General features: G+C 35.9%; 1 protein-coding gene across 1 annotated transcript; it reads right to left on the minus strand.

Annotated features, from left to right (window-relative positions):
• Positions 1-96: 96 nt before the first annotated feature.
• On the minus strand, positions 97-2,437 carry LOC110873271 (pentatricopeptide repeat-containing protein At2g29760, chloroplastic). The gene has a single exon (XM_022122204.2). The coding sequence runs from the start codon at positions 2,349-2,351 to the stop codon at positions 309-311; it is 2,043 nt and encodes a 680-aa protein (XP_021977896.1). The 5' UTR covers positions 2,352-2,437; the 3' UTR covers positions 97-308.
• Between the last annotated feature and the right edge of the window lie 12,553 nt (positions 2,438-14,990).

Below are 14,990 nucleotides of genomic sequence, written 5' to 3' on the forward strand. Positions count from 1 at the left end.
CTGGGCAATTGGTTAGAGGTGGATAAATGGTCAGTAAAGTGTCAAAATGGGTAACTTTTGGTAAATGCAAGATCCGGTTAAGTTGACCCGAAACAATTTTTGTCCAAAAAAATCATTTATTTTTCACGAATTATTACTATGTCAAATACGCTTACCAAAAATAAATCATTTGGGGGCGTTACACGATACAACATTTACCCGGTCAATAACATATTCATGTTGAAGCAAGATCTGAAACTGCTACCTAGACTTCAAATAAGTAATCAATCTTGTAACCCATATGTTGTTTGATTGTGATATTCCCCACATCACCAGTAATCCATGCAAGAACATGATCCGTGTTTGAAATGGTGAAAACGGCTATTGTCCCTTACAATAATTTCCCGGTCATAAATCTTGGACAAATGTTTTGTAACCGAGTGGCAATCATTGCAAACCCGAAGGTTCTTCACTATCCGAATTGGGATCCCGGGTTTTAAACTAATCAAGCCAAAAGCAATTGCTAACCTCTCACTATGGCTTTCCAATTCAGTTTCCTTCTCATCATCCCCTTCAATATGCAGCAAAACTTGAGATTTATCAGCTACATACCCTACAGATTTAAGTCGTTCCCTAATCTTGCTCAACTTATGGTATATCTCATGAGTCCGAGGATGTGATTTATCACCCGCAATGAACTCATGAACCTCATCTCTATACTCTATCAAGCTGCATCCAGCATCCTTTTTAACTCCTGTTTTCCTCATTGCATCCCTAACACGCGACACTTTGTCCCAATTCCCAGTTGCAGCATACATGTTGGACAAAAGCACGTAACTTTCGATAAAACTTGGGTCTATTTCTGTTACACTTTGAGCAGCATATTCTCCGATTTCTACCTTCTTATAGATTCTTGAGGCGCTAAGCAAACTCATCCAAATAACTTTGTTTGGTTTCAAGGGCATGCTTTCTATCACATTCTTTGCTTCTTCAAGATGACCCGCTCGGCAAAGAATGTCAACAAGACAACCGTAATGCTCGACCGTCGGTTCTATTTTATAATCTTTTATCATCATGTTAAAGTATCTTCTGCCATCTTCAATTAAACCTGCATGGTTACAAGCAGTCAGCACACCAATGAAGGTTATAGCATTAGGGATGACGTTCATTTTAAGCATTTCGAGAAACAAATCAAGAGCAAGTGTAGCTTGCCCGTGTGTTCCCAATCCTGCTATTATAGTCGTCCAGTGGCCCAGCTTTTTGTTGGGTATAGATTCAAAAACCTTTAAAGCAGTCTCAATGCTCCCACACTTGCAATACATTTCGATTAGTGAAGTACCGAGCACGCCATCTAATTTATGACCGTTTTTAACCATATAAGAATGAACCCACCTTCCTTTGCTAAGAAGAGCTGACCACGAAATAGCTGATAGTGTACTAACCAAAGTACTATGAGTCGGAACATATCCCAAATTTAGCAGCTTGGTAAACAACTTGAGGGCTTCCGAACACCTACCATTGTGTTCATACCCCGCTATCATCGAATTCCAAGTGATTATATCTTTATCTTCCATTACATCAAATAATCCACGCGCGGAAATAAAATCACCCGCTCTCATATACCCATTAATCATCGCATTCCACGACGCAAAGTTTCTCCTAGGCATTTCATCAAACACCTTTCTGGCATCATCAACTCTGCCACATTTCGACAATCCATCAACCATCACAGTCCACGACACAACATCCCGCTCCGTCATTTCATCAAACAACTCCATTGCAAGTTCAATCTCACCATCCTTCACATAACCGTCCAACAACGAGTTCCACGTGACCAAATCTCTTTCAGTCATTTGATCGAACACCTTGCGTGCAGAACCAATATCTTTAAACTTAGAATACATACCGACCAAACTGCCCTGAACAAACAAATCCGACCCAAACCCAAGTTTGAAAACCAAGCCGTGAATCTGCCCCCCTTCTTTCAGCGCCATTAATCTCCCACACGCTTTGATCACGCAAGGTAAAGTGAAAACATCCGGCATTAAACCCGAGAGTGTCATGAAGTCAAGAAACATGAATAGGGATTCTTGGGAACGTTGGTTTTGAACGTAGGATTTGATGAGGGTGTTCCAGGAAAACAAAGTGGGTTGTTGAAATTGGTCGAACAGGGAGCGGACATGATCAAGCGAGGTGGATTTAGAGTGGGTGTATAGAGATATAAGGCGAGAGGAGATCAAAGGGTGGTTGAAAGTTGCTGTTTTGAGTGATAGTGCGAGTAGCTGAGCGGGTTCGATAGGGTTTTTGTAGATCTGGAAAGGATACAGGTTTGATTTTGATGGGAGAGAAGAGGCGGTCACTTGAAGAAGCATTTTCAAAGGCCTTGTAAGTTTTAAATCTGTTGGATGTTTGTTAGTGGAAGTGATTGTTGTTATGCATTGTTGAATCTAATCTGTTGTGTTTTTAGCTGTTTATAATGTAAGATTGAAATGATCAGTTATACGTGAGCGGTGGGTGTAGAATTACACGGTTTGTAACATCATCAAGTTACATTATCTGTTATGATTTTTATAAAAGTTTACCTTTCTTAATATAAGCTAAAAATATATGAATAATAGTTATTAGGGTTATTGGATTTTATCACCCTCAACTATCAGCCTTTGACCGTTGCCACCCGCAACTAACACTTTGACACCCGGCACCCCGAACTTAACTTTTAGTTTGTGTTAGCACCACTCAGTTAAATCTTTACTAACTAGGTTTGTTTCTTATCCTACGTGGCACATAGTTGATGAGTTGGACATGATTAGATGGCGAATGATGTGGCACCATATGTATATAAAAAGCTGCAATTTCCCATGTGTCACTCTCTCTCTTTCTCTCTCTACTCTCTCTCTAAACCTCCAATAGATTCCAATTTCATGGCGAAACGCCCCAAGTTTTCGTCAGATCACTTCAACATGGACGCTCTGTTAACCTCCTTATCTCTCTCCGATTCGCCATCGATCCACACTTCTTTTGACCGCCTTATTCAATCAACGGCCTCCGATTCCGATCAAAACCGGTTGATTCAACGCGCTCTGCGTCTCGGTTCGCTTTTACTTGATGCTGCTAATCGATCTGCCTCCTTTGTAGGAAACCGTTCACAAAATAAATAAAATAACAAATTTTATTAATAAACATTCTGATTACAATACATAAAGAAGAACAGAAGTAAACTGAAAGAAATTACAATATAAGAAATTTAAATTAAACTAAGAACATATTACAATGAAAAATAAGGAATAAAACGAAAACCAATGGTGACTGAGGCACGTGAAGATCACGCTTCTCTTAAAACAGATTTCGGGCCACCCAGGTGAACCCGTCTGTTTCCCAGGGTACAACAGCCTAAGCAGATTGTACTGCCGGGATTAGCCTAGCACCTGAAAGTACCTGAAACAAGAGTTCTTAGGGATTCGAAGTTAGGAAATTCTCTCTGTGTGCTATGAACCATACGAATTTCTATGTTGTTGTATGTTGCTGTATGCGTAAACAGAACACCCAAGCTGTATATATTGTTGTTTAGAATTTCAACTGAAAAGTCATATTGAATACATAATTCAATATGATTAAAGCCATATTGAATACAGATTTCAATAAAAATTAAGTCTCAAATTTAATGAGAACTTAATTCAGTTTAATCAGTAGGAATCTAAACTGTCATCAGACCACTTGCTCAAGCCACACGAACCCAGACGCATCTAAAAAATAGTAAAGGCGGCTCCAAGCAGCTCGCGGCGATGCGAGCGTGCAAAGTGCAAAGCGCCACATTGCGCCCATCGCCCCGGTCCCAGGCGCGGGTCGGGTGCTTCGCACCCTCCTGGCTACCACTGGGTGTGAGTAGTCATACAAGAATACATTCGTGTAGAGAATTCTAATTATAAATCCACAAAACATTTATCTCTCCACCTATGTGGGACAAACTCAATTTCCCACATGCTTATGGTTCCAACACACAAACTTAATGCACAAGATCTCTCATTCATCTTGGCTTAATTATCAAATAATCATTATATTAACAAATAATATAATATTATTTATAAAATTTCCAACATCCTTATCTCTCTCGGATTCGCCGTCGATCCACACCTCTTTTGACCGTCTTATTCAATCAACGGCCTCGGATTCCGATCAAAACCGTCGGAACACCGATTTCAGTCTCTTTGAGCTTCATCGGTTTCCATCTACTTTGCCGAAGGCGGTGGAGCTGATAAACTGATGAAACCCATTGCGAGGAAAGAAGAGTGAGTGGAAAAAGAAAAATTTCAAAAATACCATCGCATAGCATAGTGTGACTAGTACCTCTGATAGATGATAGACTGAAGGAGAAGGAAGGCTTAATTTCTGCAGAGAAAGCCTCTCGTAAGTCGTGATAAAGGTGCTAATTTTCTGATGAACCTTCTAGTTTTTTTCACCATAGATGAATTGAAGCTTTTGGTTCTGGTGGCTAAAGCTCCTGGGCTAAAAAAAAAAACTATCTTAAACTCAAAATTACATATAATGTCACATCATTCGCCATGTAATCATGTCCAACTCATCAAGTATGTGCCACATAGGATAAGAAACAAACCCAGTTAGTAAAGATTTAACTGAGTGGTGCCAACACAAATTAAGAGTCAAGTTGGGGGTGTCGCGTGTCAAAGTGTTAGTTGCGGGTGTCAACAGTCAAAGGCTGATAGTTGGGGGTGATAAAATCCAATAACCCTAGTTATTAATATAAAAGCTATTTTAAAAATCTATGAATAATAGAATTTAGTAGCGAGTAATGATAAATTCTTTTTCAGCTATAGAACAAATCGGAGTTTTTGTCTTTGGGTTTTTTAACTAGGTAAACTAGTGGCAAAAGGTCACTCACACCTGCAAATTGCAAATGCATACGATTCTAGTAAACCAGCCTGCTATTATTTAAGAGATAATCCACCACCCAAAGACTCACCATACGTCAACTAAAATACGAGAAAACCCACCACCCAAATGCTCACTATACATCAACTAAAATATGAGAAGGTATATTTTAGAACCAATGTTGTTATTGCAATAATGATCATCCAAGTAGTACTGGGTAATTGGGTTTGGTTCGTCCTAGTTATCCCGAACTTGGATCATGTTATAATGTATTAAAAATCCCATAGAAGATGAGACGGGAAAGAACTCAGCACTGAGAGAACACGTATGAGACCTGGTATGTGTTGTATAATATTAGCTACACCCCCGGCTAATAGAAACGATTCATACACTTATTAAAAACAAATCTACATTTACGTCTATACTATATAATAAAAAAAACTTCAGTTGGGTCATATATCATTCATTGAGACCATCATTTTTTTCTATTTCTAGCCTAAAATGTTGATTAAGGGGGTGTTTGGCTAACACTTTCCATACCTCCTTATAACTTATTGACTTTTACAAAAAGCTAAAAGGTGTTTGCAAACCCAAAAGGACTTTTTAAAATGACTTTTCATATAGGAAGAAAAAGTCAGTTTTGAGAAGTCAAGGTATTATGACTTTTTGAGCTGCTTATGACTTTTCAAAAACAAAATTACCAAATTACCCCACATATCCCTACACATATCTGTTGTTTCTCCACAGCGACAACATCATCCAGTTCCTTTCGGCTCCCAGTTCCGGTCATCGGTTTCACGTCCCCTGCTCAGGTCAGATTGTTCAATTTCTGTTGTTTCTGATGATTTTGTCACTGGTAGATCGTTTAATTGTTGTTATATCATACATGATGTTTAATTGTTGTTTCTGTTGTTTAATTGCTCTGATACCACATGTAGGATCGTTTTCTCGACCAAATGAGTCGATCAGAAGAGTTCTTAGACTAAATCAGAGGCGGAATTCATTGATTCGGTCTTCGTTCAGCTTGTTATACACTTTTAACTGTCTAGTTTATTGATCTGAAAGCTTTTACAGTACAGAGACACTTCGGCAGCACTTCGGGGTCCGGAATACAATTCGTACGAAATGAAATGATCAAGCACCTATTTATAGACCTTTGATTTCGCACGAAATAGCCAACATGCTATTTCATACGAAATAGCAATGTTTAGGGCTGCAAACGAACCGAACGAACACGAACACGGCCTTGTTCGTGTTCGTTTGTTAAGGATTTCATGTGTTCACGAACAGTTCACGAACACTTACCGAACGAGATTTTTTGTTCGTGTTCGTTTGTTAAGGAAATGAACTTGTTCGTGTTCGTTTGTGTCCGTTTGTTAATTTAGGTACCGAACACAAACGAACGTTCATGAACGCACACGGACGCAAACGAACACAAACAAACGTTAATGAACATAAACAAACACAAACTAACGTATATTTACTTTCGAAGATGATTATAACCAAAAAAAAAAAAAAAAAACACTAAGTAGATCCACCCAAAATATACCAAGCTAATTATCCAAACTTGAGTAGCTTAACATATAACCAATAAAATATTTGGTGGACCTTAGGTGATAATGAAATATCTAACAAATAACCAATAAAATATAAGTCAAGCCATACAATCTAATATAATATAAGTTGGGTATTAATATATATATATATATATATATATATATATATATATATATATATATATATATTCCTATACAAAAACGAACACGAACATAAACAAACGAACGTAAACGAACACGTTACCGAACGTTCACGAACACAAATGAACGAACACGACCTTTGTTCATGTTCGTTCATTTAACTAAACGAACGAAATTTTTTGTTCGTGTTCGTTCATTTATTAAATGAACGAACACAAACGAACTTCCCGCCGAACAGTTCATGAACTGTTCGCTGAAAGTTCAGTTCGTTTGCAGCCCTAGCAATGTTGATTTCGTGCGAAATACCTTCAACTCTGATTTCGTACGAAATAGCCAAGTGCTATTTCGTGCGAAATCACATTATTTCATTCATTTCTCGTTTTTCGTGCCTTGATCTTTCAATACTAATCTAAGACTCGAACGAAGACGAAGTCGACAGACGTATGCACCAACAGACTCCCCCTCGGATGTTGACGAAGTCTTCGGTACGAGTCTTCAGCATGTCAACTCTTCAGTCTTGATCGGTCTTCTCGTTCTAACAAAAATGTTCTCCATTGTAAGAATCTTTCAAACTCTATCATCTCTTCTTCAGTATTAACACTCCCTCTTAAATGATATTCCAGGATTTATCTCTGGCTCTAACCTCGTCAGACTCCCCCTCTCATCAAGCTGGGATCGCCGTCTGGAATTAGCTATCGCCTTGAGACCGAATCCTGGCTCAAACTATGTTCAGCTTTCATAGGTTCTTGATTGTAGCCTGGCTCTCTGTAATCACTCAGAATCAGGAACCTGGCTTTAACCTGCATAAATCTCAACCACTGGTAAGATAACCAGATTAATCATTTATACTCTTTGATGATCACATATAGGTTAACTTTTAACTTTAGTTTCAAGTTAATGAACCTTTTGAACATTTCAAAATCTTCACATCCTCAACAGATTCTCCCAAACCATTTGTTCATCATGTTTAGCACTTGAAATTTTGAAAATCAGCTTTCCAACATCAGTTGTCGAAAATCTTTTTGGATTTTTCAAAAATTTTATGCTAAAACACACTATTTTTGGATTTTTGATTTTAATGAAATACAGTAAAGACATATATACAAACAATATTTTTGTGAGTTTGTGTTAGGGAATCATATCTGCCATTAACAAGTTACAAGTACCGTTAAGCTTTTTGATTTCATATTCAGAATTAAACAATTTGCTTAGATTGCCGATATACTGATCCTTTTAAATTTTCACACACATTTCAATCTGTTCAGGATACGCATTTAGTGTTTTAAGATCTTAACTTATACGCGTGTACCATCTCAGAATATACTCTCGTATCCAGACCACTATATTCAGTCTTACAGGTGAGTGCACACTAATGATACCTGTAAAGGGGTAAATGCGAAACTATGAGAGCTCAGGTTAGAACTTCCGTTCGTACAGAGAGATGATGGCTCGACTTTAGGTGGGTCCCCTTTAGGAGATCTTTTTTACAACAGCACATGATTAGCATTTTTCAATGTTTCATCATTTTTTGTACTGAGGGCTGGCTTTAAAGATTAAAGCAAATGCAAAGTATTATACGAGGACTAGGCTATTGCTCCCGCAAAATCAGAAGTCCTGGTATAATACCCCAGATATCACCACGTACAAAGACCTAGTATGTCAGAAATAGAGCCTTTCAAACAAGATTTCGGGGATTACCCATATATCCGAGAGATGTTCCCCCACGTAAAAGCAAGTAATTATTTAGGTTTATATCCCGAACAAACTTACTAAATGTGTAAAAACCTTATCGGCATATCATCAGCAAGACTGCCTAATGCTTTAAAACTTTTCATTTCTTTAGCGTACTGCAACTGTCTAGCTGATGTACTATCATTTTCCCTTTTTCACAACAAAACTCCTTTTGAATTTTTCAATGTTTTTGACATTTTTCAAATTTTCAAATTTTTTTCTAAAATTTTTACTCCCCCTAAAATCAAAATATGTTTCAATTTTGATTTTCTAGGAAAATTTGAAAATAACCTGTACAAATTTGACAACTTGATGTGAATTGCTTCAATTCGCCATCCTCTTGGCATAAACAATCAGAACTCCCCCTCACAACAAACTATGTTCCTATTATGATTTCAAAACACTTAAGTTTGTTTTAATCAAAATGGTTTTTTCGGAAAATAAGTTTTGTTGATTTTACCACTTGTAGGCTTGGGGATTCATCATCACTTTGTTCTCTTCAACCTCTTGGAAAAATTTTAACAATTTTAGATTTTTATCAACACAATCACTTGTAGGAAATCAAGTACAACTTAATGTCCCTGATTAACCACTTGAAGATCGAAATATCACAGTTACCAACCTGTGAATTTCTCAAGAAAGATGTCGATTCCTACTCCCCAATTACCAACCTGGGAATTCCGGCAAGTCAGGGTTTTCATTTAAAGAGATCCACCCAAGCCTGATGAACCTTGGGCGTTTTTGAGTGATCGTCACTCGGTTTCTTTTCAACTTTTTGTTTTAATTTTCCGTTTGACAATGATGGAAAATGTGCATCATCCATTGTCTTAACGGAATTATCACTTTTTACCTCAACATATGGCTCCTCTGGCTTTGACGAACCAGATTCATCGTCCAAACATGGCTCCTTTGCTTCCGAAGAAACAAATTCATCGCCAGGAAGTGAAAATTTCACTTTCTTTGGTTTGTTAATCGTTTGATTAACCACTTTTTCTTTCTTTATTATCCCTTTTGTCCTCAGATTTGTATCTGATGAATTCGTTTTACTCGGCTGATCATTCTTTGGAGAGCAATACGATTTATCAGAACTATTATCTGATTTTCCGGTTGTATCCGAGGACAAAATCTTTTCGAGATACTCTCTTGCTTTCTTCCTTTTCTTCCTCAGTTTGTCTTTCTGCCCTTGTGAAAGCTTCACTTTCTTTTCTTCCACTTTCTGTGCTTTGGGCTTTTCTTCGACCTTGACTGATTTCTTCATCTTTCCGTGAGATTCAGCCCTCGATCTTCCCTTTGATCTCATTGGGCAATCTCTGGCAATATGACCTCTGATTTGACATTCAAAGCATCTTTTCATTTTAAAACTCTGACTCTGGCAGCTAACAACAATGTGTCCTTGAACACAACATGTGTAACACACTCTGTTATCATACCATTCTTCACTTCCAAACCACACACTTAAATCATAACATTGTTTGGCTTTGTGGTAGTCATCATTCCTCTTGTAAGCTGGAATTGACTTTTGAGCACTGTGGTCAAACCTGCACCACTTATTACCAACTTTTTGTGAGTTTTGATTTTCCAATTTTTGTGGTTTTTTATCACGATTGGATGATTGAACTGATGAGCTTTTATTTTTGTTTTGAAGTTTTTCTGAATTTTTAACATTTTGTTTTTGTTCTACACTCTTCTTCAAACGTTTTTGCGTTGAACATTCACCTTTTTCAATAGAATGTAAAACAGTTTCTTGAAAATTTTCTTTTAATTTCAAAAATATTTTCTTTTTCTTATCTTTATCATCAGCTTTCTCATCACAATCTTCAATTTTGACTTTGTCAAAATTTGTGACATTGTCACTTATTGGAACTTCATTGATCGGTTTTGGACAAAAATGATTCAGAAATTCTGACGAGGTCACAAAACCTTTCAATTTCTTTTCAAGCACATCAATTTTATTTCTAGCACACTCAACTTCACTTTCAAGTTGAGTGATTTTCTCAAGATAAGAATTTATTACTTTTTCATTTTCAACTTTATTCTCTTCAAGAACAAATTTTTCATTTTCTAAAACTTTTATTTGATCTTGAATTTTTGTTTCATTTTCTTTCAAATTTTTATTTTCAATTTTTATCCAAAAATCTTCATTTTCTGAAGATTTTATTTTGTTTTCAAAATCTTTAACATTTCCTTTCAAGGTTTTGATTTCCAATGTCAAACTGTCAACATCTCTTAACAGTTTGACATTTTCAGATTTTGATTTTTCACAGTTTGAGCATATCCCAAGAATCTTTTTGTCATCAGCTTTCTTCTCCATTTGAACACTTTCATCATCACTTTCATCATCTGATGAATGATCGAAGATAGGAGCTTTTTCTGCAATCTCTTTCTTTGACACTGGTTCAGGATTCAAAGATCTAAGCTTCTCAGATTCTTCATTCTTTGAAATTTGCTCTGTCTCTGTCTTGTATGTGCCTGCACAAAAAATTTTAACAAAATCAAGAGGATTCATATTTTCATCAATATAACAACCCCTCTTAATGTCATATTTCATGACATTTTTTGCTGTAAGACACACATAAACTCTTTTTCTCATTTCAATTATCACATCCAAACTCATTTTATCTAGATTCTCTTTTATTTCATTCATCAATTCTTTCTTCTTCTTATCACTTTCATACATGTGTGTTTTAAGCTTATTGGTGAACTCATTTGGATGTAATTTTGAGAACCCAGAATCCTTTTTTATGTTTTTCAAAATATCATCCCATTCTGCAGGTAGCTCATCTGCAAACTTTGATATTTTTTCAACATCTGACATCCTTATCTCAAACTTTTTCAATTTGTCCAGGAAATAATCAAATCTGCTTTCCAACTCATCTAATGTCTCATTTTTCTTACATAAAAAATCTTTAATTCGGTTAATCCAAACTATCTTATCATCTTGTTCATATATGCTTCCTCTACACCAACAATATCCACTATTTAATCTTTCAAGATTATAATTTTCCTTTTCATCAAACATTTTATCCATTCTTCAAACAATCTCAAGCAAACTGACACGTTTCACACGAAATGAAACTTTCAATCTCAGTTTTCAAACGAAATGAAAACTCAAACGAAATGAACTCTTTGTACAGAAAGACAATTTCACACGAAATAACCACTTTCAAACGAAATGAATCTTGTAATTTGATTTTGTGCGAAATCAAGTATATGCTTCACACGAAATGAAATTTTCAAATGAAAACACACTTTGGTGCGAAATAGATGTTTCACATGGAATAGGAACTTTCACACGAAATGAGTCTCTTTGGAACGAAATAGTGATTTCGTACGAAATAGCTTCACACGAAATACTGGTTTCGTGCGAAATCAACTCAATCTCAAACGAAATAGTGATTTCGTACGAAATGAAGAAATCGATGATTTCGTACGAGATACAGTGCAAATTCAAATGAAATGAGTTTGAAATCTGATTTCGTGCAAAATGAAAGGATCTATTCCGTGCGAAATGCTGCTGATGTCATCATGTCGATCTGTTTTTGGCAAAATTGATCAAGTTCTAGGCCGATTTTAGATCTGATTCTTTCAAGGATTGATTAAAACAATGTTTCTCTTGTTATGTGTGAAAATGAGTTCATTTTAACCATGAAAACTTGATTAATTTTGAAAAGAAGGTGTAGAAATCAGAATTTTCCAGCGAAAATGAGCTAAACGGTAAGAACTCTTCCTCCTGAGCTCTGATACCACATGTAGGATCGTTTTCTCGACCAAATGAGTCGATCAGAAGAGTTCTTAGACTAAATCAGAGGTGGAATTCATTGATTCAGTCTTCGTTCAGCTTGTTATACACTTTTAACTGTCTAGTTTATTGATCTGAAAGATTTTACAGTACAGAGACACTTCGGCAACACTTCGGCGTCTGGAATACAATTCGTACAAAATGAAATGATCAAGCACCTATTTATAGACCTCTGATTTCGCACGAAATAGCCAACATGCTATTTCGTACGAAATAGCAATGTTGATTTCGTACGAAATAGCCGAATGCTATTTCGTGCGAAATACCTTCAACTCTGATTTCGTACGAAATATCTAAGTGCTATTTCGTGCGAAATCACATTATTACATTCATTTCTCGTTTTTCGTGCCTTAATCTTTCAATACTAATTTAAGACTCGAACGAAGGCGAAGTCGACAGACGTATGCACCAACAATTTGTTCAAATGTTATCACTGGTATATCGTCACAGGAAGATAACTGTTGTTACATCATACATGATGTTTCAGATCGTTTAATTGTTGTTACATCATATATGATTTTTCTGTAGATCGTCAATTTGTTTAATTTGTTCAAATGCTATCACTGGTATATCAGCACATGACTTACAAAAAAAGTCCCTTTTAGTTATTTTACATGAATAAGTTAAGCCAAACACTTTCTAAAAAATAACTTATTGACTTATTGGTTTTTCCCACTCCAGAAGCTAATCCAAACACTTTTTTAAAAACTCCTTTTCAAAAATTCATAAGTCAATAACTCATTCTTACAAAAAGTTCTTTTTTAGTTAAATAAACTTAGCCAAACAAGCCCTAAATACATTTTAATTGTTTCCATATTTGTTATTGTTTTGACTTTAAAATATTAAATTTAGGTTGAATTTCGTTTGATCAATACTTTCCTTTTGTAATAATGATTTAAATTACTCTAATATTAGTTTATTAGAATTGATAAGATTTATAGGTTTTAACTTTTTTTATTTGAAGTTATAAATTTTGCTGCATAAATTGTTTTTATGTATGCTAAAACAATTCAATACACCACATATATATAAGAATATTTTATATATTTTCTATCTTATATATCTAATAAATAATAATAACGGAATACCCATGCTCTTTGTAAGCGACCTAAAATTTGGTTTTTCCGTCTCTTTCTTCTATCAAATATTAGATTAAACGTCATGTGTCGACTTCTAATGAACAATAGATTTTGAGAAATATATGACATGCTATTTAAAATAAATATCTTTAAAAACATTTTGTTCAACCTATGTAATAAATAGATCTCTAATCTATTATGTTAATATATTAAATAACTTTAGAAAATATATTGTATAATGTTTTAAAGTTGCAAGAAGTCTAAAATTATTAAAGCTATTGTTGGTGCATTCATCTGTTGACTTCGTCTTATATCGAGTCTCAAGTTCATTGCACGGCTGAACAAGAGTGATGTTATCATATATGATGATGACATCATATATGTAACATCATCATCTTGCATCATATGAAAGATCTACACAAGAAGACAAAATATGTTACATGTAAATATAGAATAGTTGACCGTCTGAATGTAATGTACGTTTGTTTGTGCATGTAACCGTTTGAAATAGGCTGACCGTTTGAGAGGTCACGGTTTGAAGAGGTGACCGTTTGAAGGGTGCATATCACCTTCAAACGGTCAGGGGTCCACTCCTATAAATACCTTTCAAACTTTCTCATTTGTAACGTTCTAGTTTCCGACGCCGAGGTGTCGTCGAAGTGTCTACGCACTGTAAATTGTTACAAGATCAATAAAAGAGACAGTTAATAGTGAATTCAAGCTAAACGAAGACCAAATCAATGTATTCCGCCTCTGATTCGGTCTGAGTGCTCTTCTGATCGACTCATTAGGTCGTTTCACGATCCTTCAATTGGTATCAGAGCCAGTTGTGAGTAATTACACCTGAATCAGTTGGTTGTTTCTGCACAGAAAAGGACTACAGAACGTTTGGCCGGTTAAATTGGACTGAATTTTGGACAGAGTGTGTAAAATTGTGTACTTATCAATCCTTGAGAATATCAGATCTAGATTCAACCTGAAAGTGATAAAAATGGACTGAAAACTACCTTCCGTTTGAACGAGCACTTGGAGTCCGTTTGAAAGTCTAACCTATCGTTTGAAAATCAGCATACCGTTTAAAAAGCTTGTTCTATCGTTTAAAAGTAGTGTCCATCGTTTGAACGTAACCTGACCTTCCCGTTTGAAACTGGACGTAACAGTTTGAAAATCCACCTTCCCATTTGAAATCTGCGTCTGACTGTTTGAAACTGCCACCTTACAGTTTGAAAATGCACATGACAGTTTGAAAATTGACCTTCCCGTTTGAAACGTGACATGACTGTTTGAAAGTTGCCATCGTGACCGTTTGAAATTGTCCATCCAGTTTGAAGCTAGCCATCCAGGTTGAAAGTAGGTCAGTGTTTCACGTGAAATTGCATTGTGTTGTGTGAAGAAATTATTGGAACTTGGGAACAAGAAATCACGTGAATTACTGTACAAATTGTCAGTCAACAAGTATTGGAGTCATATTAAACCACAAATGTCATCACGTGAATTTGGGTAGTCAGCTATGCATGAGAAACATTGATTGAATTCATGTGTTGGTCAGAGTTGTCGGCTTGTTACTTTTATCGATCAAAGAGTTTTGAAATACGATATTGTCTGCCATTGATTGCAGTCCATGTGAATCACTGTTGTAAACAAAGCTCTCGGCCCAACATTTTCTATTATATCATCAGCCCACTACAGATTTTTCGGCTCAATCACAATTATCAGTTAATTGTTGTCGATTAAGTGGATTGTTAAGTGGATTGAAAGTACAAATCATTGATTGTTGTAAGCATGTGAGTTGATAAGTGTTGGCAGGTTAAGTTGTTG

The sequence above is a fragment of the Helianthus annuus genome, chromosome 8 (genome assembly GCF_002127325.2).
Source record: "Helianthus annuus cultivar XRQ/B chromosome 8, HanXRQr2.0-SUNRISE, whole genome shotgun sequence".
Lineage (NCBI taxonomy): Eukaryota > Viridiplantae > Streptophyta > Magnoliopsida > Asterales > Asteraceae > Helianthus > Helianthus annuus.

Excerpts from the sequence above, each read along its gene's own strand:
- LOC110873271 (XM_022122204.2), bottom strand. The coding sequence starts at position 2,351 with ATGCTTCTTCAAGTGACCGCCTCTTCTCTCCCATCAAAATCAAACCTG.